Below are 25,289 nucleotides of genomic sequence, written 5' to 3' on the forward strand. Positions count from 1 at the left end.
CCTTGCACTTTGCCTCGTTGACCCTCATGAGGCTGGCACAGGTCCACCTCTCAAGATCCCTCTGGATGACAGAGACAGTCCACAAAGCTACTTTTAAATAATATTAGGTGAAAATGATTTTAGACTTCTTACTTAAACACTGCCTTTGCTGTTGCAGTGCATATGTCTGAAGAGTTCAGCAATTTCTTGAAACACTTCTGGAAGTTAATTGGGTCAGATACCTACATGCTTCAAAATTCATCACATCTGATGTTAGTAGGTCATAATATACATTGGATAACAATGAGCATTAGATGAGTAAATTTGCTGTCCAATGTTCTCTCTACTGAACAGTTTTGTTCTACTATTTAAGAGACTAGCTCTTTTACTGTTATTCATACTGCTGTATGAACTATCCTCTAAGTACTCAAAGCCTATCATTAAGTAGGTGGAAATGAAAGAATTATTTCTTTTGTGCAGTGTATTATATATAACCAAAACCATAAATAAAGCCCATTATTTATTATTCAAATCTAAATAACGATCTCATGCTGCTTTTTCCCTCTTACTACAGGCCTGAGTAAGTAGTATATAAGGTCAATGCACTTGTCGAATAGGAGACACTGAAGGCAGGACAATGAAGAAAAGGAAAACCTACTTAAAAATGCAATAGCTGATAAGGAGAAATAAAAGTTCACAACAGAAAGCAAAGAACAGGGTGCTAGAGTTACCCTTTGTCACAGGACTAACAGACTGGGAATATAGGCTTCAGCTAGGGAAAATGACTGTGAAGTGCACGAGGGTCCATTGCAGTCAGCGGAAGCATCCCTGGTGTAGTGCTGGAGCAAATCAGCCACATGCAATAACCATGAGCAAAAGCAGGAGAACAGTTGCTGGGAAGCAGGGGGTTTCTGTTGCACTTGGCTCCATACAAAAACTAAAGGAATTACATGTAGTTTTAAGAACTACAACTCAAGAGAGAGGCAGAAAAGCAGGGATGGTTCAGCAAAGAAATGCAGGAACAACTAGGAGCTGGAAAACATTCTTTTCACAGAGAGAACTGTAATTCCAAACCTCATATGTAGCAGAAAATTATGTGGTGATTTCATGGCAACCTACATGTAAATTCATTTTTAATAAAACCAAACTTCAGCAGACAAGCAAGGATATAACAAAATCCAAGGAGCAGAAACCGCAATGAAGGAAGGGCAACAAAGCATGTGAACTACTACCCGGCTGTGGCAAGCTCTTCAGATTGGAAACTTTAATGCTTTTTATAAAATACCTGTTTTTTTGTTAGTATTTTCTACTTTGCAGAGGAAGTAGTTCAAATAAATCTTCTGATCTCTGCTGTATTTGTGGTTGAGGTTAAACCTCTGTGATGGCTTACACAAACTCCTGAATTAGGAAATCACTGTAGTAACATCTGTGTATATGTGTTGAGCTCTTATGCCCATAAACATGAGGGAAAAACCTCACAGCAGGAAAAGCTTTGGAAACCTTTGCTTGTCAAATATATATTGTGGTATCTTACAATGACTGAAGACAAATCTACGACACAAGAAAATCCATCAGACACAAATATAAGAATTACCAGCCAAATCCAAGACACAAAATTCAGAATTACACGCTGGCAGGCAGCTGCAGCTCATGCTCTCCAACAGGTTATGGCCTGCAAGTGAGCAGGTCTCTTCAAAACAAACTGTCAGTGCAACACACTACTTGTTGCTTTTCCTACTATGTTGTCCTTTCTCTTTGTGTAATACACTGCACAATAAAACCTCAGAAAGTCTGAATTTGCACAGTCACACAATCAGGTTTGAACAGTGCAGTGGGAAGATGCTGCAGAGCATGTGAAGCAGACCTCAGAAATAAAATCACAGTATTTAAGAAGGGTCTGTTCTTTTTCTTTTGGACTTTTACTTCCTTTTGCCCATCTACCCATGTCAGGCCTGCAGCTCTGCTTGCAGCTATCTTTGCCATGCCACAGAACTCCCACACAACTGTGGTCAACACCAAGCAGCTAGAAGATGCAGCCCTTGGGCAGCTGACTTTGAATCCTGCACTGTGCATGGCTCAGCTGGACCCAAAGATCAAACCCAAAGTTTGATTTGTCTTGGCAGGAGGATTTGGGAGGCAGTATTTCAAAATGCTGACTGCCCTCCAGCTGTAGGCTGAAAACCACACTGGGACACTACTTACACCTGAAACAGAGTAGGGTTTCTGGATTCTTTTGTAGGAGAATATTTGATATAAAATACATATTTCTTAGAGGTACTATGCAAACCAGAAATGAATCTCTCCTTAGCGGGTTTTGTGGTTTTTTAAATCTTGAGTAGGAGTTTGGATTAAGAAACAAGAAACTTCCTGTCCCCTTCTGCAGGAAGTTTTTTATTCTACATTAGGGAACCCTGATAATTACATTGCTACAATAAGAAAACTTTAGAGACCATTGAATTGTTGGAGTTCTGTTTCAGAGTTGAAACTATTTCAGATTAGATTTCTTCAATTTAAAATAAAAAGAGCATTCTGCTGCTGAGGACTTGGCATGTGAGTTCTTGCAAAAGGACCAGTTCAGCTCTTGGTGTCAGCAGCACAACAGTTTCTCCAACGAGTGTGTGCAACTATTATGCCATTGGTATTGCATGAGCCACAACAGAACACAACTCAGTGTTCTGCAATATAATGGCTGCATCAAACTAATGTGAGTAAAAACCTACAAATACTTATTTTTGTTGCAGTGAATAGATACAGCTGCACCGGCAGGAAGCAATGAATACATGAATGGAAACAAAGTCAAACGCACAGACTCGGAGGATACAGCACTGTGTTATCTTCATGGCAATGAGCAGGTCATGCATAGGAAACATCAGAAACAGAAAACAGACATTTAAAAGTGCAACAAATTTAGCTCCAATTCATCCAAAGGAGATTTGTTGCTGCTGAAACAGCTAAACCACATATTTTCAAAACAACAGCTGGCTTGCCTTTGCCAGAGGTGAACTGGTTCATGAAACCATGTCCTCAGGAGCAGCCCCAAAGCAGGTGCCAAGATTTATATATACAGCTGCATTCAACATAAACTATGCTGGCTTTGTGCACAGCTCCCAAACGAGTGTAGACATGGCCACAGGGCAATGAAAAATTCATATAGCTTCTTACCTCATCTCTGTTCTGTTCAAGGGCTTAGTTTATCTCACTGGGGAGCCAGGGGAAGCAGCTAGTCAGGATTGGTCTTGAGCTTTTAGGTAACCTTTGAGATTCCCCCGAATAAAACACCAAAAAAATACGAATTTCCCGAAAGTGTGAAACTGTTACCTGTTAGTTCTACTGTAACACACACACTCACACACACACACACACGCCAAAGAAAGTATATTTAAAGACAGTCTAGAAGAGAGATCTAAGTTTCTGCTACTTACTCAATTTCTTTTTTGAGCAGGGAACAAAAAACCCCAAATAGGAGTAATCTGAATTTGCAGGATATGAAACCAATGAAATGTGCAGATGAAACAAACTTGAGAATGGGAACATGTTCACGGCTGTCCCTAAAGGTCAGAGAACCAGATGTAAAGTTCTCTGTAGCCTTCCACCTGTTCCCTAAGGTACTCAGATTATGGCATTGTTTAAATAGTTCTAAAGAATGATTGCGTTGTAATTAAAATAATGCATCTGACTGCAGTTTCAGAAGGCACTGAGCACTTGCTCTGCACAAACTTTGGTCAAATTCCAAGCATGAGAGGACTATCAGCAGTTCCTTATCATAACATGCTACTTTCTGACAGTATATTTATAAGAAAAAAATAGGAATTCTGTAAAAATAGCTACTACCACTTCTCCAATGAGAACACCTAGGACAAATATATCCATGGGTATGCTGAGTCAACACCTTTTTTTCCTATAAAAAGGGAACATAACAACTGTAATACTAAATTGGATCTCACCACCTCATTCCAATGCAAATCATGTGAGCAACTTTCATGAAAATATGCATTTATATATTGGAGAGTAATTCCTCCTTTGTTCTCTTTGTTATTTTAAACAGTAGAAAATAGCCGATTCCTGTTCTTATCCTATTCAAGAGCATTTTGAAGGGCAAGGTATGAGAAATGTGGTCTCTGCTTCCCTTTCAAATGTAGAGTTAAGTTTTCTACTTGCCTTATGGAGCTTTTACATCTGTTTTTTAACTGTGACTAATTTTCCTAATGGCACTTAGTAGTCAAGCAGCCAAAAGCTATCCTGAAGGAAGGGAAGGCAGGAAAAATAATTAAAACCCACATAATTCAACAGCAATTTAGGTTAAAAAGGTATAATCCAGAAATAGCAGCCTAAATATTTGCCAAAGGGAAACATTTCAAACGTGTTTGGATATGACGGGGTTTTACTCCCTGACTCCTTACCGAGGCAGGGATAACAACCTCCCATCATTCACTGCCCCGTGCCCGGCTGAGGGAACTCAAGGACTTTGTCTTTGTGCCTGGTCCTCCACAGAACTGCAAATTCAGGTTATTTTAGCAGCAGGAATGACAGACTGCTTTAAATTTACTGGTTTGTAGTAATTTTAAAAAGGGTTTAAGGTGTTTGCTTCTGTTAAAATGATCAGAAACAATTAAAGCATGCCAAGAAGTTAAAAACCAATAAGAAACCTGAAAATATATACAAGTATCTGAGGCTTTATGTAAAGAGTATATCAATCCCTGAGCACTGTAACAAACCCTAGTGAAAAATATACACAATGTATTGTTTCTGAGCAATTCCCTGTTTATTATATATTGACCAATATATTTGTATGCAACATCTCTTTAACAAAAACATTAAAGAGCATTCTTCAGCTGTCTGTTATCTCTAGCATGTAAATGGTATAGCAGTAGCTGTTCAGAGACACTGACACAAATGTGAGTTCATTATTATGCTGCTTATTTCCAGTAATTTGCAATATTACTTATCATGACAAAACATCACAGTAAATTCTGCCATTTTCCACTAAAATGTCCCACGGGTACGAACGCTCGATTAATAATAATCCTTATTGTAAACAAGGCATCAAGTGAGATATTACTTCATCATGACTTTGTTCTTGCCCTGTTCTGTAATGACTAACAAGAACGATGGAAGCGCAGCATTTACTGAGCGCCCCAGCCCAGGCTGCTCAGCAGCCACCCCATGCCATGTCCCTCTCTGAGCTGTTCCTACGACCCACTCACAACAGCCAGAAACGAATACAACCTGAGAGCACCTCCACGCTCCTGCTCCTCACTGGCATTCCCGTAAAAGCTCGGCACAAAAAACCAGGTGACATTTCAAATAGCATTCAGAGAAGTTAACTCTGCCATAACAATACACTGCTGCATCCCGGCTGCATGTGAAGACCAGGGAACATTCTCATGCTAAAGCAGGAAAACGGTAAGGAATGCAAATCCAGCGAACCTTTGTGGCTGTGGCGGATGCCGGTCCGGTCCTCCACCAAGCTGGCATCCCGAGGCGTGAGCGGCATCCCGGCGCACTGCATGGCGCCGTCTCTAAGGAAACGGAGCCGCCACGTGACCCAGCATCTCCTCGGAGAGGTACATTATCCAAGAAGATGTTTTTAGGTTGGGTAAGGCTGTTAAGGGTGAATTGTCCAGCTACAAAAAAGGGCTGAGGATCATCTTGGTTTTAACTATTTTTTTTAAAATCTAACCCATTTTGTTCTGTTTGAAGGTGAAGGGAGAGATGACCAGGCAGAAGCAGTACACCAACATATGTGAAGTTTTTAACAAAAAAGGAACACTTTATATTTAACTAGATTCTTCCCCTTGAATAAATTAATATAAAATTAGGCCAGGTTGGACGGGGCATTGAGCAACCTGCTCCAGTGGAAAGTGTCCCTGCTTCATGGCAGGGGGGCTGGAACTAGATGAGCTTTAAGGTCCCTTCCAAACCAAACCATTTGTGATTCTACAACAATTCCATAAAGAGTACAAAACCTGCTCTTCAAAATACAATATTCATCAGGAGAAATATAAGCATAACAAAGGGAATGCCACACTGAGATTAAAACGCTGGCTTTTAGGGGAAGAATATTGTTGTGATTCTCTAATGAGGCCACTCACAGCCAGCTATGGCTCAGCCCACGTGGATTAAAGGGAGTGCAGAATGGTTTCTCTCCTTTGTAAAATTCTAGGTCCCCAGTTATTCACCATATAGACATTTGTGATTTTAAAGCCTTCGGAGGGACAGAGTTCTTCTTGTTTCAGCAGGATCCCAGGCTTCAGCAGCATCAGTACATCTCAGACTTTAATCCTTGCAGCATTAGTAACTGATCTGCTAACTGTGTATCAAGGAGTGCAGAAGATCCACTAACACTGCATTCTCCACAGCACTGAGGAAGAAAGGAAAGGGAAAAGCAAAAAGCAAAAGAAGAAAAGGGAAAGAGGGAAAGGGAAAGGGGGAAAGGGAAAGAGGGAAAGGGAAAGAGGGAAAGGGAAAGAGGGAAAGGGAAAGAGGGAAAGGGAAAGAGGGAAAGGGAAAGAGGGAAAGGGAAAGAGGGAAAGGGAAAGAGGGAAAGGGAAAGAGGGAAAGGGAAAGAGGGAAAGGGAAAGAGGGAAAGGGAAAGAGGGAAAGGGAAAGAGGAAAGGGAAAGAGGGAAAGGGAAAGAGGGAAAAAATAGGGCAGCAGAAAGGAAGGAACAGAAAAAAAGACTGACTAGAATAAAACCACAGATCAGACCAATATACACACGCTAAAATGCGAACTCCTGTACATTTTCAACTAAAAGAATAATATGATTCATAAATTGTAAGTATAAGAGGGATTATGCACCAATAATCTGACTACCTGCATGTAAAAAGCACACAAAAAAATGGAATTTCACTTGTTTACTCCAACAAACAGGCAAGTTATTTAGGTTTGTCTAAAGCCTAATTTCAATAAGTTGGGATCTAGGGTATCAAAGAGAAAAGGTCACAGCAACTTCCCTTCGCTGTTCATTCCATTACTATTATTGCCATTATTCCATGGTAACAACTGAAATTTGGCTTCAGCATCAGTAGTTTAAGAGTTGAAAAAAGTCTCAGCTCCTTTTTCAAGTATAAAAGGAATTATAACTAACATTCCACACTCTGCTCCTGAATAACAGCATTATTTTCAGAACAACTGTGAATATAAGTATTATAAGGTGTTAAATTATTATTACATAAATATTGATAGTATCCCACAGTTTGGGTTTAGGTACTTGATAACAGAATCACAGAATGGTTTGGGTTGGAAGGGACCTTAAAGCTCATCTAGTTCCAATGCCCTACCACAGGCAGGGACACCTTCCACTAGACCAGATTGCTCCAAGCCCTATCCAATGAGGCCTTGAACACTGCCAGGGATGGGGCAGCCACAACCTCTCTGGGTAATCTGTGCAAGGGCCTCACCTAAAGAATCTACTACTAATATTTAATGTTAGTATTAAAATTTAATATTAAATTAATAGTAATTACAGTAATTAATAACAATTATTAAATTGTTTAAAATAATATATGATACTATTAATATATTGATATTTCATAATGATAGTAATCTAGTAATTAGTATTAAAATACATTCTTAAAATATTAGTATCAATCTAACCTTTAAATCTACTAATATTGCATTCTCAAGGAACAGGAAAGAGCTGCTTACTAATACTGTGAAAAGATCATTACAAGGTTGTCATACCATAGGAATAAAAAAGAATTCAAAATAAACAGAATTATAACACCACTACTTGGAGGTTGTTACTCATTTTGTTTATCATCACCTCTACCAGCCTGAAATCAAGAAGAGATTTCTCTCAGCCAGCAAAAGCTGCATGTACTGCAGCCTACCACAGAAACAAAGAATAAAAATTCAAAATAAAGAAAAATTCTCTTCTGTCATGGAGAATAAGGACAGCTGCAGTCAAACCAAGAGTATCTCGCAGCCTTCCTACTCTGAACTCTTCTATTGCAATAGTGGCTCCAGAAAAAATAAAGCCCCTGGCAGATATCCACATCCTTTACATGGCCACTGGGCTGTGGGGGATGCTGGTCCCCAGAGCTAATGGCTGCAACCACATCTGGGGGGAGCTGCTGCAGGAAATAGAGACACCTGCCTCCTTTACTGGGAAATGAGGAGAATTCAGTGTGGCAGGTGGTGCATTCAAATGCAAACCCTACCAGAATACCTAAATCAAGGAAAACATCCATTTTGAACATGTTTAACTGTATACCCTTCTATGAGAAAAGATTACATCTGTCTGCTGTTACATGTATTTACATTTTTTTAATGTATATTTATGTAATTTTAGTAAAAAAATGCCTATAATGTGACAGGAGCACACACCATTCCTCTGCAGTGACAGAATGAGCATGAAAGTCAAAACCAAGCTATCATACTCCAGAAAAATAAATTCATACCAAATGCTTCTGCAGCTCTGAGGAAAGCAGCAATTTTCAAACACTGCAAACAGATAAAAATGACAGATTCTAAGACTTCACAACTGTGTGCAAGCACCTAATGAGTGACAATGATTAAGATGTGATTTTCAGAGTCTCACATCACCTTCCTCAGCCTTCTTCCAGTCGTGGGGGCATTGGTGCAAGTGTGGAAGGAGGTGGTCTGAGCTTGAGGCCCCTGCTACAGAACATGCTGCTCACTCCCATGTGGGTGTTGTGCTGCTGGTGTTTGCACACAAGGTACCAGGAAGCACACTTGGCTATAGTGGAGAAGGCTGAGCTCTTCTTCAACCTATTGGATGTAAACATGAGACTCTTTGCTCAGTGGGAGGCACGTGTGCCAGTAGAAAGGGTGCCCATGAAACATGGGGACTGAAATCACTGCCGGTACGAAAGTTCAGAGTAAAAACACTACAAAGTGGACAACATATACTTATGAATTTGTACACACACCTCACAGACCCACTTATTTGTGTGTGTGTACACACAGACACACATTAGCATAACAAGAAAACTGCCAAGCTCCCAACGCAAAAGGCAAGATTCTCATTGCTATTCCCAATTATGACCTATACTAATAGGGGAAAAAGGTACTTACATACCTTGAGGTCTTAGTTCTCCTTGCTTTACCTAACTGCCACTTCAGATGGGAAAGAATTCTCTCAATTACTCAGTTTATCTTTTTCCTACCCATTAAACCCAAAACTGTAACAGGTTGTTGTCTCTCCTGTTCCTGGTAATCCAAGGGAATTGTCTGTCTGTAATAACGAAAGCAGCCTTGGGGAGAAGGACTCAGGGGTGTTGGTCAATGAGAAGCTCAACAGGACCCAGCAGTGTGTGCTTGCAGCACAGAAACCAACTACATCCTGGGCTGCATCACCAGCAGTGTGACCAGCAGGTTGAAGGAGGGGATTCTCCCCCTCTGCTCTGCACTGATGAGAACCCCCACCACAGTCCTGCGTCCAGGTCTGAGGCCCCCACATATAAAAGGATGTGAAGCTGTTGGAGTGAGTCTGGGGAAGCCCACGAAGATGCTCTGAGGGCTGGAGCACCTCTTCTATGGAGAGACTGAGAAAACTGTGCTTGTTCAGCCTGGAGAAGGGAAGACTGCAGAGACATTAGAGCAGCTTCCAGTGCCTAAAAGGACTGCCTAGTCCCATTAGGATCAGCTCATGGACCACAGCACTGGCCCTCCTCCACCCCAAAAATTGACCATTAACCTCCAGCTTTTGCTTCCCTAACCTTTAACACTTTTCACTACATCAAAAGACCCTTCTTTCAATCATAGAATAGTTAGGATTAGGAAGGACCTTTAGACTATCTAGTTCCAACCCCCCCCTGCTAACTTTGTTTCTTGAATAGTCTTTGACAAATTATCCCTTCAAAGGCTTTTTGAAAATTCAAATATATGAAATCCACTGGATTCCCTTTATACATGGTCCTCTACCAGGAACCGTTACTCTCACAGAAGTCCAGTCAGTGAGTGAGGCTGGATTAATTTCCCTAAGAGGAGCTGGAAACCCTAAATAACAACATCTCATATAAAATTTATTATAAAATAGGGTGGGGTTGGGTTCCTGAGGGTTACCATGCAGGAAACAACTGTGAAGCTTTGGTTTGCTCTGCAACCAATGGGCATGTCTGGCAGTTATGCACAATTAATCAAAATTAAACACAGCATCATTTTTCTTGCTAAGAGAACTGTTTTTCAAGATATACTTTAAATAGAGCATTTTAAAAGGACAAAAGGATGGGGAGTAATGTGTGAGTTAAGACATTAACTTGATAGCTAAAATCATGCAGTAGCCACAGCTGGATGATGCCTGGGGAACCATGATGCCCAAGATCCAGGGGCCAGCACCTCCCACATGACGTTCCCCTCATGCCACTCTCCTGGGGACAGAGCTCTAGGGCCTCTCATAAGAGCATCATCTTTAGCCACAGAACACCTCAGGTGTGCTACACCTTGAACAGTGAGGAGTCTCAGCACCACTAAACCTCAGAGGTTTTTGTTGACTGCAAGAAGAAGGAATGATTTCCACCAAAAGCAACCTCACAAAATCGGCTAATGGGGTTTTAGCCCCACTGTTAGAAGCAACAGGCAGCCTGGCCCAAGGAACTGGCAGTTTTGTAGGCAGATCAGTATTCGGCAATCACACAGTTTTCAGTTTTTCAGCAAAGCTATCCTTAGAGCAGATAAAGGGATACGATTTGTGGAAGGTCAACGCACTCTACAGGGGTTTTAGCTGAAACAATGAGAGGGACCCAAATAATTGCTGCCTGAGAAAGTATTTGTGGGTGAGAAAAGGGAACTGTCAATAAATAGGTTTTGAAACATAAAACAAGATAAAACCTCTAGCAACATATATCTGATGGTCCAGAGTCACTTCCGTAACCTGCAAACCGGTATTCTTACTGTACCTCTTCACAAAGATGGTCCCAAACTTATGTTCATATGCAAAGGCAAACCATTTACACATTATCATTGCAAAATTTCTGGAAGTAAATAAATTCAATGTCCCAAATCAGTCTGGCAGAGAACAAAAAGCTCACTGTGATTTCTTACAGGCTGCAGGTGATGTAGAACCACACTTAATTTCAAATACAGCAATTTGTGCCTTTCTCACAGAGTTAAACCTATTGTCCTCTAAACCAAGGTAAATCTATGAAGTGTCATTTCACTGGAAAGGACATCTAATTCAGATTCTAACTTAATGTGACCTGTAAGTAAAATATTGTAGCAAGGAAGAACAAGAAGTCAGGCCATTAGCAGTTTTCCCCATTGAAGCCCCACTGCTACATCACACTTGCATCCTAAAGACAAGTTGTACTTTCTTAGCAGGGAGATCACAGCTATGTCACACTGTGTACAACACAGGCAATGTATATGCTGGCCAGGCCAGCATGTCAGCCACATCATCTCCTGTACAGGCAGAGCACAGTATTTCTCCCTCTTGGCTGTACTGAAGTACAGTGTAAGTATTACTGAGGCTAATACACATCCTCCCATTGCCCAGCAGCTCTCCAAAGGACTGAGCCAAGACCTGAGGGTAGCACCCATGCCCACACTCACTGGTGGGAATGTGGAGGCAGCTGCAAATCCCATGGCACCATGTGAGCGTGGATACCTCAGCCAGGGATGGTGATGGATCCATGGATCCATGGCCTCAGCAGCCTGTTGTGGTTTGCAGCAGTTAGCTGTGACATGGCTGGCCAGCTGAGCCACAAACAATCCCAAAACCCACATGCCTCCAGCTTCCCTGCTGCGATGGCAACTTCTGTTATATCAGAGATTACTACTCCTCACGGTATCAGCCTTGGCTCGCTGCAAGGCATGCACATGTAAGCACAATATGGCCCCTAATGTTATTTATTGCCAGCCCTGCCAGCAGAACATGAATGCTGTGAATCCCTACAAATGCCTTCTCATCCTATTTTCCTTCTCTGTTGAAGGCATCTCCACTCCTCTAACATAACCAAGTTGATTGAAAGTAATACATGATCCCTTATGGCTCGGCATTTCTGTCCCCTGGAAAACCCTGTAGCAGACAGATTCCCTTTCTGTGAGCCACCAGAGTGGGACATAGGTTTCCTCTTCAGCTGTCACTCACTAACACAAACCCACCTTCACTGGTGTCACACTGATCACCCCATAGCTGGCAGAAGAACGGCTGCAGAGGTGACGCGTGCCACATTCTGCCGCCTCTTCGGTGATGACACTGCCTGCTTGCAGCAAGGAGAGAGGAGCAGCTCAGGGCAGCAGCAGCAGCTGCTACAGCAGAGTGTGACGCAGCCCATCTGTCACCGCAGCAGCGGCCGACTGGGTTTAGCAACAGCAAGGGAACACCCCAGTGCTGCAGTGTTCACTGCAGGACCACACTATAAGTGGATCTTGTGCTTACTTTGATTAAGAACAGTATATTTTATGTCCTGTGCAACAGGGTTGTGACACTGAAAACACCCATCTCAGATAGCATCTTAAAATGAAGGCTTTGATGGGAGAGGTTTGCGCTGATGGGTCTAGAGCCAGGGGAAAATGATCCTGTTATAACCTGAAATAACACTGCAGTGAGGAAAAACTTGGAATGATTTCTCCTGGGAAAATTGATCCATGTTAAATATAATCTCTGCTTTACCAACCAAAAAGAGTTTTATAATGCCTTACACTCCCACCCTCCCCATCATACAGATTTAATTCATTAAAAAAGGGGGAGCCCTTGGAGCCTGGGGGTTCCAGCAAATTAATTCAGAAAACTGACTCCTTAAAGAGTATGATTCATGCAGAATTACTCTTTAGCAGCCAGGAAACTCCCACCTACACACAGCTCACAATCCAGAGGAGAATGCAAGGAGAGAGATAAAGGGAAAAGAAGCAGAATACACCAAAATAGCAACATTCTCATTTTTCATATTACTGACCCAGCCCAGCTGCTGGAGTGGAGGTAGAGAGGGGGGGAAGTAGTTTCAGAAACACTTATTTTTGGAAATATAAGTGAAGCAAATCCATAATTGCCTTATAGAGCATATCTAGGGTGCTTTAGCAGTGGAGTCTGTAAAATTCCTGACTCTGAGACTACACAAAAATTTTTGTATGCACTTCTCCTATCTCATAAAGCTGTAAGGAAACACTGCAGTAACTAAGCTTCTGTCAAACACAGAATATAAGACTGACTGGAATTCTTACTTGATTTTAAAATATCTCCCCTTGGTTTTAAGGATTCACTGGTGGAAATTCCATTGCTACTTCTGATTTTGGTTATCTATTCATCAAAAGCAGCACCACCAGCAGGTCAAAGGAGGTGATCCTGTTCCTCAACTCTGCTCTTGTGGGACCATGGAGCTGTTGAGCAAGTCCAGAGGAAGCTACAAAGATGATCAGTGAACTGGAGCACCTCCTGTATGAAGACAGGCTGAGAAAGTTGGGGCTGTTCAGCCTGGAGAAGACACGCTGCATGGGGACCTCATAGCAGCCTTCCAGTAGCTGAAGAGGGCCTATAGGCTGGGAAGGGACTATTCATCAGGGACTGTAGTGATAGGATGTGGGCTAATGGGTTTACATTTAAACAGGGAAAGTTCAGGTTGGATATAAGTAGGAAGTTCTTTACTGTGAGGGTGATGAGGCACTGGAATGAGTTGCCCAGAGAAGTTGTGAATGCTCCATCCCTGGCAGTGTTCAAGGCAGGGGTGCACAGAGCCTTGAGCAATATGGTCTAGTGTAAGAAGTCCCTGCCCATGGCAGGGGGTTGGAACTAGACGATCTTCAGGTTCTTTCCAATCCAAACCATTCTAGGACTCTATAATTCTAACAATTATTTGCTTACATTCACTATTAAAAACAAAGCTCTAATTTTTATTCTGAACGTGTCTAGCTTCAGCTGCTGGTCTGAGCCTTTTGTTAAGCCTATCTGCTAAAGCACCCTGGGATTACATTTAATTTCTCTAGGATAGATATTTTTAGTAATATTATTCCTTAACCTCTGTGTGTTACCCTTGCATTAATGGAGCCTTTTGATATAAAGCTATGCATCTTCCCATACCTATTTCCAGTTCTTTAATCATTTTCATCCACCTTCTCAAACCCTTTAGTCTTTCAACATGTGGCTTGATTACAGGTGTGATAAGGGCAGCATTTTCTGCCCAGGGCCCTGTCACCACCCAGTACAGAGGGTCACCTCTTCTCTTGGCACACAGGCCCTGTGAGCATCCTTGTTACGAAATCGCCCAGACATCACACATTCAGCCAACTACATATCATGCCCTCTAAATGTTTTTCAAGTCATTCTGCCCAGCTCACTGTCCTTTTCATCGTCAGTCCACCAATATTTTTTCATTTGCCTATCCAGCCTATCAGCAATCAGTATACTTTTTCCTATCAGTAATACTTTTATAATCAGTAAGCCTATCAGTTTACTTTTTCCTCCTGATCATGGAAACCAATGTTAAGAGCACAGAAACAAGGCTTGAACAGTGCAGGACTCAAGCTTGAGAATACCCCTATTCAGTGACCTTCTTATTCCACTCGTTTCGAGTACAATAAGCAAAACAACTTTTTTTCCAATCTTCCATCTATGTGCTGCATTGATTATTATTTTCCAAATTATTCAATGCTCATATTAAATGCATTATGCCAGCAATATCGCTTTATTAATCAAAACTAATCTCATAAAAAAGATACAAGCTATATACCACATTGCACAAAGCCTATGCTTGATTGGCAGCAGTTACCTTTTTATTTACTGATCAACAAAATACCTACTGCTCAGTTATTTTATTCACCATCCAAGCCCTGTTGGTAAATACAACATGTCAGAGATTGTCCTGTTTGACTCCATTCCCCACAACCCCCTTGCTGCCCTGAAAAAAGAAATGAGATCATACGAATTCTCTTCCAGTGCTCGAAGACATATCAACAACCAGCAGAAAGTATCCAAATTAAGAAACTCTTTCAAAATGCAGGTTGGACCATGAATGTAGGCAGTGCAGTTGTACATCCTTTCACATTATCTCTGGAAGGAAGAACTGCTGCATCATTACACTGCACAGCTGCAGTCCCCTGCGAGACCAAAACCTGGAAATCATTCCCCAGTAACTTGTAAACCATCAGTTTACATTCTTTACTACCACTTGTTGTGTTTTCTCCTTCCCTTGATGACTAAAGCTGTTTTTTTTCCCTTCCAAGCCTTGTTTTCCCTGGAACATTTGGCCACGTATTCTTAAACTGTTCCAAGTTATTAATAATTTAGTTTATTTACTCAGCTGAAGTTGGTTCCAGCTTTGTGAGACAGTCTCTTCCGAAGCCTGTGGTAGATGCTGATGTACACCTTATTTACATGAAACAAATGTAATCAGGTCATGACCACTGACACCTGAACAGTGACTCATTGTGGCCCTAAGTGATTCCTCTTTATGAGTTAAGTTCTATTAAAAAAATCACCACTGGCTATATCACTGTTCCCACTTTAAAAAATAGGGGGGAGGGAGATTGTCTGCCTTTAAAAAAAAAAAGGAACTTTTATTCTTTTACATGGTATCTCTTACACAGAAAAATCTAAAGTTTATCACCAGTAGGTCTTTTTTGTCCTATGTTATTTATATTTTCATCATAGAATGGCTTGGGTAGGAAGGGACCTTTAAAACTCACCAAGATCCAACCCCCCCTCCCACAGGCAGGGACACCTTCCACTAGACCAGGTTGCTCCAGGCCCCATCCAACCTCACCTTGAACACTGCCAGGGATGGGGCAGCCACAGCTTCTCTGGGCACCCTGTGCCAGGACCTCAGCACCCTCACAGGGAACAATTTCTTCCTAAGATCTCATCTAAGTCTGCCCTCTGGCAATTTAAAGCCATTCCCTGTGTCCTGTCACCACATGTCCTTGTAAATGTCCCTCTCCAGCTTTCTTGTCAGCCCCCTTAAGGTACTACTTAAGGACACAGTAAGGTCTCCCTGGAGACCTCATTATATTAATGTGATTTAATGTATGACATAAATAATTTACTCACATTATTTTTACATCAGACCATTATTCGCTGTTCCCTAGAGTTGTCCCTGAGTATTAGGCAGAATTTCCCAATACTTTGGTTTCTTAGGGCACTTTTTTTTTTATTAAAGTTGGCAGCATCGGCAGATGTCTCCAAGTTGTCCTGCTGCTGCCAGGAGTATCCAGGCAGCAGTCCCAGTGACTGCAGAGGATGTTGCACTGTACCCCTACCCACATGTCCCCAGGGCCATATGCTCCTGCAAGGCTACCCAGGGTGCCTTCAGCTCCCTTCTGCCCAGCAGGACCCCACTAGCATCTCCCTAGCAGCTCCCATCTTGCTACCTCATGCGACTGGGCACAGGAAAAAGGCAATGCTGTGTTTGTTAAGTCGAGGCAGAGGCTGTTACCAACTGGAAACCAGCTTATCTAAAAGCACCTTTAATGGGTCATGTATTAAAAATACAAAAGTAAGCCATCTAATTCTGCCTTCACCTTTCTCTGTCTATCTGAGGACTGAAACTTCTTTGATCCATTAATAAATTAATGTGTCCTAGCAAGAGAAAGAAGTAATTCATCAAACTTGGGAATCTCTGTTAGAAGAAAAACTTCGGCTCATAGTTTTGGGATCAGGTTCTGCAGCCCCCCTTCATGCAGGCAGGTACAGTGCCACTGCTGGAATTGTTTTCATACACTGCACTTATGCAATTACATATTTTTTAGTTTTTTTAATAGAAGTAGTACATTGTAAACTGCTAATTTTCTCTTGTGAATGTTTGTGCATTTCAACATGGAAGCAGCACAGAAAAAAATCAAAAGAAAAATGTGAACAGATTCATGAGCTGATAAAGATTTTAAACAAGAAATGGTATTTTGTGAGGCTGAACCCTTACTACAGAAAATCCAGAAGTAAAGATGAGCAACAAGTTCCATGGCACATCCTGGCTAAGGCATGGGGCTGACTCTGTGGACAATGTACAACCCTGTTCAGTGGGTTTGATAAACCATTCATTTACAGCAGAGCCCAGACTTCAGCTCTGGATTGAAAAGCAGTATAACAAGAATTTTGTTTGGTTGGTTGGTTTGGGTTTTTTTTAAGAGTGCAGTTTCACAGAGAAAATCAGCACAATCCTATTGCATTAAATCAGATCATCTCCCCTCACTGCACAGAACTACAGCAAGCATTATAAAAGTTTATAAATACTCAGTGATGCAAGAACTGCAGAAAACAATCACACAGCTAAGCAGAAATTGGTAAAGCTCAGAACTATGAGGCTAAGGAGTTCAGCATTGCGACTACACTGCCATGTCAAGTTACGGGTCATCTATGCTTTTCACAAAAGAAAGCCAACACCAGTGTTTTATCACACTACAATAAGCTTTGCAATTCTCACCTTGGCAATACTTTGACAAGCTAGCCTCCAGCTTTCTCTTAACGATTGCCACAACTGTTAAAAGGAGCGTACAGAAGAGCCAGTCAATCCAAATCAGATGGCAATAGAAAACGCCAAAGCAGCACATCATAATATTGAACTGTCAGAGGTTAGAAGACATTCAGATTTGAACAGCTTAGTTCTTCACTCAGAAACTGTGCCAGAGGAAGCAGCTCAAGAATGAATCTGGTATTAATGATATTGAAGGAAAACCAGAAGAGCATCAATTCCACTTACTCTTAGAACTAAAAATTACTCAATAATTGTGAAAATGGGAGTCCTCCATTTTACAGAAATTATATCCCTTTATTTTACTCCTCTCTCCTTACTCTTCTCTATAGCATGTGCTTAAACTTAGATACACAAAAAGGCTTCTTCTCAGGACTCTGTAGGACTTTAAAACAGATCTATTTGGAGGTTTAGTTTATCTCGCACATACAATAACAGAATTTGTTTGGGTTTTGTTGTCTCAGGTTTAACTTCTGATGTGAAAACTGACAAACTGGGGAAGCAGACTGATTAAAAAAAAACACCAGTACCATTACTTCGTTAAAATCATTCCATGGGTTCAACAGTAAGATCAGAATAAAAAGGTAACACTGATGCTGTTGCTCAGAGAAACATAGAAAACCTCTCAGTGAGAAAAGTAAGAATGTAAAGCCATTGCTCCCAGGCAGCAGCAACAAGCTAAATCCTGCTGCTACTAATATTAGGCAACGTTAACTTGCAAACAAATATGTTTAACACTGTTTTGTTTATATAATTTTAATCTACTGTAAATGAGAAACTAGTCTGATCCAATATGATGTGCAAAAGGTAAGAATGGTACTTTGAAATGCTAGAAGATGCAAGTAGAATATAGAACCAGGCCTTAGTCTAACTGCACACAAACATATTCTAGTTCTCTTTTCTTGTTAGCAACGTATTCTTACCAAAACAAAATGCTTCCAATCATTTTTCAGAGAAACACCTTTAACAGTTACAGCACTGCAACTTGATAATTCCCCTCCAAGGGCTTCTCTCTGATAGCCTATTCCCAAGTCAAATACAGCCACAAGTGCTTTGCTTTGTATCACTGATAAAGTGAAAAATATAACAAAATAGGTACTCACACTATATGTGCAAGATCAAGTGGCTTTTCTGGCTGCTCAGGAAATACAGGACGAGGTGGTTCTCTACTTGGTACGCAACCGAGTGATTTACTAATTGCATGGCTCAGCTTCTTTGCAGGTGATTTCTGTTTTTGAAAAGAATGACAAAATGAGTTGACCATTCTGGACAGCAGGGTAATACATGCAATTGGATAATAGAAAAGTGTAAAAAAAATGCATTGTACTAGAATAATCAGAAAGATCCAGCTACATGCTGCTGTACCCAAGAAATTAGTACACACCCAAACAAGTTTTGTGGTTTTGTGCGGGTTTTTTTGTGCTATAATATCAAAATATGAAAGGGGTTTAACAAAAGTATGTAAGATGAAGATGCTGTCTGGTGTTTCTACGAGGAATAAATCAAGGGGCAATCATATCCAATTAAGGGATTTCTTATACTTACAATAACTTCTGAACACAGGCATCGTGTTTTGAGGGGAGGGCAGGGGGGAACAGAGGACCTGGTGCCCAGACTCAGCAGCTGCTGATCTGCCCTCATTCCTGTCTATGGGACTCAACAGGATGCTAGTGCTGTGCCCCCTCCCCTTACCCTTTGCAAAGGATTTTTGAAAGACAACTTGCAACTGTTTTGTTTGCTGTAGGCAAAGCCAAGGCAAAGCATGGTGTTAAAATAGATCGGAACAACTGGTTTCTTTATTTTCTTTCACAAGTTCACTAGGTTGTGTTAACTAATATCCTGGGAGCAGCTATCCGGGAATCATCGAAGGAAAGGTGAAAGGCTGGGGATAAGTGTTGCCAAACACACAAGAATCAACAGCTGCCCTGAATGAGGCACTTAAACATTTTTTTTTAAGTCCAAAGTTGACTTACAAAATTAAGTCTTAAAATGTTATTGCATCCACTGAGGTGACACCAGTGATGTGGGAAGCCAGATAACACTTTTATGAGAAAAATCACTTGGCAGTCCTGTTTTTCTGATCTAACTCACTAACAGCCCATGTATGTGTAACCTAGTGGCTAATTACTTCTATGTAATTTTTTTTACTCCTCCTGTAAGACATTCCAAAGTGGAATTAGGACCAATTCCTAATGCACATTCAAATTAAAACTCAGACTAACACTGATTTGAATAGGAGGCAAGGCTACCCAGGACAGGAGTTACATGTAGTTACAGTTAATAGAAATTAGTAACTAGCAATTACTAACATTTATGAATATTTACTAAGAATTAAAAAAACAATTAGTAATTATTAAACCAGCAAGAATCTTCAGTTCTTGACCTCTTGGCTTTAGCAACATAAATCAGGCAATAAAGGCTTTTCTGGGTGGAGAACCTGTGTGTATAAGGAAGCTATTCCCTCTGTGAATTTACATTGCTTGTAGCAGACTGGGAAGCATTTTAAGTATAATGTAAAATATTAATATCGACTGGAAAACAATGAAAAAAGAGAAAAATTCCTTTCAAATTAGAAAAGAAAGAAGAGGGGGATACCTATGAGAACATACTAGGACAGCTGGTCCTTAACTGCAGATATTCTCCTTCAATCACCTTATGACTCATAGTCAATGCTAACTGAGAGCTCTAAAAACCATGAATGGAGGCTGCCTCTGAATTAATGATGATTGTAGTATTGGGAAAAAAAATAAATAAAGAATTACTCATGATCATATTCATCCCTGGAGCACACAGAATCATGCGCTGCTTTGGACTGAAAGGGACATGTCCAAGAAGATTCAAGTGGTAGCTACCTTGGCCTGGTTACCACCTCAAGACTGTACTTTTCACAGATTAAACCAATTATTCAATATGTTACAGCCTAATTCCTTTCAGATTCTGTAATTCTTACTCATTAGCCCACACATCCAAACTGTGGAGCAGCAGTACGCATGAAGGCCACAGAGAGCAATAGCCATCTAACAGCCCTCAGATATCTAGTGGAATGTGCAATTGATCTTCCCAATGTGTTACTTTCAGGTTCTGCAGCAGAAAGTCTTGGCCCCACCAAAATACCACTGCAAAAATCTTGTTATGGGTGTGAGATTGTTATCTGCATTCACCAGCAAGGGCTTCAGTAATAAGGATGGCAAGATAATCAACTGCTTCAGTTGAGGGTCCTATAAGGAGCTCCAAAAAAACAGCATCTCCAGAAGCACTTCAGCTTACTGATTCACTAAATAGTAAGTGCTAAAAAGACTCATGGTAGTAAACTGGTGGGTTCCTTTTTTATTTTTTTTTTATTTTTTTCTCATGTGCTGAGAAAACCTGTCAGATTGCGATCAAGGGATGATTCCTGCAAACAGTGCTGAAGTGCACAGCACTCTCACTGTGAAAGATTCTACAGATAATCCCCAGCCTTTAAATATTTTGAAATCATATGAAAACCACAATCCAATCATTATATTATTTCTTACTAAGTCCACTGTAAAATTTAAATTATGTACACAAATGTGATACCAAAAGTAAAATTCTAATTTTCCTAAATTAACTCTTCAACATGTTCAACAATTCCATATTTATTTCTCTTTCAATTTGTTCTCCTCTTCTCCTTTTAGAGTATTTCCTATTTTACTCTTTACCCTGTTTATCTCTTGGTCTCTGCACAGACCATGTATTCTCAGTGTGCCTTTTGTGCGACCTCCTCTTTGCAGTATTTTTAGGCTATTTTAAAGGTTTGGGTTGGTTTTTTTTGTTCCATTCTGGTAACAAACACAATATTCTACTGTGCTATCCCACCATTTGTTTTGTCAAACAAATACAGCATTGTCTAGAGTGCCTTACAACTGAGCCACTGCTGCAGCTTTGCTTTCTGAAAATTACAGGGGAAAGATAATTTCCATTGATCCCGACTTTCTGATGATGCTCCTCAGCACAGCTGGCAGTGAGGAGAGCAGGGCAGGGTGAGTACGTGCTTCACCAGCAAGTAGACCTCTTATGTTTGTCTCGTTTTCCTGGGAAATAGCTGCTTTTTCTTTCAATTGGATGAGTTCTACTGTAAAAATTTCTAATAACAACCACTTCTCTCTCCTCATTGTTGCTAATCTTGACCTCCTGCCTGTCTGATATCATGTGGAGGCACTGCCATATTCTGCAAAGATAGGATACTCTTTCCTTCACCAAAGCAGAAAACACAAACAGGAAGCCCCAGGGTAACACAGTCCTCTCCACCACAGCAAACCCACAGACTCACAGTCCCTTTCCCCATCACTGGCACCACCACTGCAAACCTCCCTGCTGCTACCACCCATGTGCCCACCACTGGCACTGCTGCTTGTTTATCATCTTCTTCCCCTGCTGTTCATCTTGTTTCTTTTTGACTTTATATTTGTGATGTGAATAGCTGAAAATAAATCATGTTTTATTAAGTATCTGCAACTTAGTATCTGTCGTAACAGGATCTCAGTTGGCTGGGAATTCGGATGTACAACTGCAAAATCCCCAGTATTAATAAATTTGGTAGTTAAAACCAATAAGGAATTTCACACTTTGAAAAAGGTTTCACACATTCCAGAGTCCAATTTATGGTCTTATTTATTTTCAGCTTTGGATGGGAGAATGGTCTGGTGTGCCTTTATTTTCAGAGGCTTTCAAGCACTCAACATTGCCTTCTGCTACAGAAGCGTAACTGTAGAAACCAGCTGACAACACGCTACTCTGCCTTCAGCTTTCTCCACACACTCTCCCGGGAACAGCAAGCAGGCAATCCATTTTGTTTTACTTCCTACATGGGCACAGTACATGACTCAGCAGGAGCTACACTACTGCGGCCATTATATCAGTCTGATGGCAACTGGCTGATGATACAAAAAACATCAGGCACATAACTGAAGTATGTGCTGTTTATCTGAAGACAATGCCTCAGCAACCTTTTTGGACACAGGTGTTCACGGTTTTGGTTGTCCTCCAAAATGTTAAGCCATAAGGCATTCATGAAAGGTTTCTTTTCCGCAGCATTAAGAAAGGTTCACAGGATGCAGGTGCCAATTTGGCTATAGCAATATGCTGGTAGTGCTTTGCAGTTCTAAGCACATTAGCAAGGAACAACTGCAGCAGTTCTTGCTGAACTCCTATTTTTCAGCACACAACAAATCTTTTTAAATCTCAGGCTCTCTAAGATTTCTTCTTCAGCAAACTCTCAGCCTTTTATGTATCTGGACCTATCAGTGGAGAATACTCAAGCTTTCCTCAAGTCAATCAATAAATATTCAAAAGAAAGAGGTTTAAGTTCTTTTTCATCATGCATAGGATAACAGAACTTGTGAGAGCCACCAGCTACCTTATATAAGGAATCAATGAATCTTCTAAACAGTCATAATTCAGCATGCAGTTCCTAGACATTCCCTTCTTGAGCTGGTTATTTGAGATACACACCTCCAGGTTTCCTGTCTTCTAAAACACAAAGTTTGGAGTCAGAGGCAGAATACTGGATTGGGTATGAATCCAAATAACCAGACCTGTGTCTGCAACATCACTTCCACCACCACTTTCTAGATGATACATTTAATTCATATTTCAGCTGATCAGGAAGCCAAGGTTGGAACAGGACACATAAATATGATACAAGCTGTCTTTCTGCAGGCACAGTGCTGGTTGGTGTGCACGCCTTCACAGCTACCACAGCAGTGAGCTGCAGAACCACATTCCTCAGCAGCACTACTGAGGTTCCTAAGTAGCAACACTCACAAAGAGTTGTCATGATCCCAAACAGTGTCTACCTACCAGCAACAACATCTGACTTCTCCAGCTCCAGAGGAAGCTCAAAAAAAAGCAAAATAAATACTTCAGAGAGGCTGGAATGTTTGTTCCCTTTTGTAATGTAAAAAGTTGAAGATCCTGGCTCTGCACAGTGCGCTCTTCAGCCGATTTCACATTCCACTTTTAGAGTACAAATAAGGTTAAAATACCTTTCCTATTAACCACTGAAGCACTTGTCTTATGGCACTCAGCCTCAGAATCAAATGCAAACCAAACACTCAGGGTTAGTTATTTTAGTTAACGTATCATTAATACATCAGGCAAGGACTGTCCTGAATTCTATACTTTGTTTAATAAGCAATCATTATTTTTATTAGCTTACTGTCCTGGGAGATCAGTAACATACTACACTGAGACCTCCCAAAAAAACACATGGCAAGTACTGAGTACGTATGTTCTTAAGTTTAGAAAAAACTGAGCTGTGCCTGCATCCAGATGAGCATCACTCTTGGAGCTGCCATGATCCACACAAAGGTATGTACACCAAGTAAAAAATGAACTGGACCCTTCTGCTAAGATGTTATTGACAGATATCCCTGAAAACTGTTTTCTATGACAAAAGTAATGAGAAATTATCAGTGAAATGCAACTGTGATGTTCCATGTGTTTGAAACCCCCTTGCACCTGTACTGTGTATTGCCAGATCCTTCTCATTTCAGAATGGTTTATAGATCTTGTCCGTCCCCCTGCCTTCCTATCAAAGGATACCTCTCCTAAAAAATACTTCTTCCATCATTAATTAAAAAGCTGGAAAATACAAACTGCATTATCAAAAGTTGCCTAACTTCTTCCAATTGCCTATGCATATATCATGTCCCCCTTTATCAAAAGGGTCTAGTAAACAATTGTTACAATGGTAATTATAAGTAATACAAAAATAATTCAAACTTGGTTGGCAAGAACATTTGTTTGAAAGTTGGGGTTTTAAAGTTATCTGTTTCTCCCTTTCTTCCCCCCCCCCCCAATTTTCCTCTAGTATCTTAGAATCATAGAATTACAAAATGGTTTGGGTAGGAAGGGACCTTAAAGGTCATCCAGTTCCAACCCTCTGCCATGGGTAGGGACAACTTCCACTAGACCAGGCTGGAGGAAGCTGAGGTGCCTACACATGCCCCCTGCTCTGGCAGCACAGGTACGTGGTGCCCTCAGATGTGCGGGGCTGTTCCTATGTCCGCGGGGGCAGCATGCCCTCTGCTGGAAAATGCGGAATTAGAACAGGTTTTTTTCACAGAGCTTGAAAATAGGAGCCCATGGATGGTGGAAGTTCCCCCACAGACGGCAACATGACGGGGACGCAGAGCACACTGTTTAACACCGTGTTCCCTCTCATCTTGTTTATGGCGGATTGAATAAAATCATGTTCAAAAAGTTTTAATAACTTTAAGGTAGTTTAAATGGGAAATTAAATGAACCAGAAATACAAGAGATGTAATTCTGAAAGCAAAATCTTATTAAAAGCTACTTACAGTATTGTTAGCCTTTACCTTGCTAGATAAAAGGGTCTGTCTTTTGTTTTAGATTTGATTAGTACCGGGTGTAATGACTTCTCAACGGAAGCCATAGATATTATCACTATAGAAACAACTAAATGTTGGGGTGGTTTGTTGATACACACTCCAACATGTTAAGGGTGGATATAAATAACAAACATTCCATTATTTATAGCAGGAAGAACATTCTAAGTCAACTACCCTTGATAACAAGCCATCAAACCATACACCCAAGGGCAGAAGCCTCGAGGGTAACTTGGCTGGTTAAACATTTTACCTGAAATTTATAGATGACAGAGACTGCTGAAGCTTAGCAGACTACAAAAATAAACAAACAGAATGAACAATGACTAATCTACATGCTTTCAAGATGAACAATTTGATTTTCTGTTCTGCTGCATGTACATAACTAAATGAATCAGTGTTTAAGGCTATTTAATAAAACAAGATTGAAATAGCCCAGAAGGAAAATGTGTTTGAAGTTTTTTTCTTTCCCCCCAAACAGGCCTCAACAAGCAGTGTGCTCATGAAGCAAAACCTCTGCTTCAAAACAAGGTTTCTACCTGACCTTATGTAATTACTACAGTAATATATATATTTA

At 40.8% G+C, this 25,289-nt stretch overlaps 1 protein-coding gene across 7 annotated transcripts in view; it reads right to left on the reverse strand.

The window, feature by feature from the left end:
* The window catches only part of DTNB (dystrobrevin beta), a 197,035-nt gene that overhangs the window by 118,048 nt on the left and 53,698 nt on the right, over positions 1-25,289 (reverse strand). For all 7 annotated transcript variants that reach the window (XR_004549462.1, XM_034060608.1, XM_034060607.1 and 4 more), the window contains one exon: positions 18,446-18,570. Coding sequence is in view for 6 of the 7 variants with exons in the window: in XM_034060608.1 (XP_033916499.1) it covers positions 18,446-18,570 (125 nt within the window). In the remaining variant the exon portion in view is untranslated. The remainder of the gene's footprint in view (positions 1-18,445; positions 18,571-25,289) is intronic.

Source organism: Melopsittacus undulatus, chromosome 3 (assembly GCF_012275295.1).
Source record: "Melopsittacus undulatus isolate bMelUnd1 chromosome 3, bMelUnd1.mat.Z, whole genome shotgun sequence".
Lineage (NCBI taxonomy): Eukaryota > Metazoa > Chordata > Aves > Psittaciformes > Psittaculidae > Melopsittacus > Melopsittacus undulatus.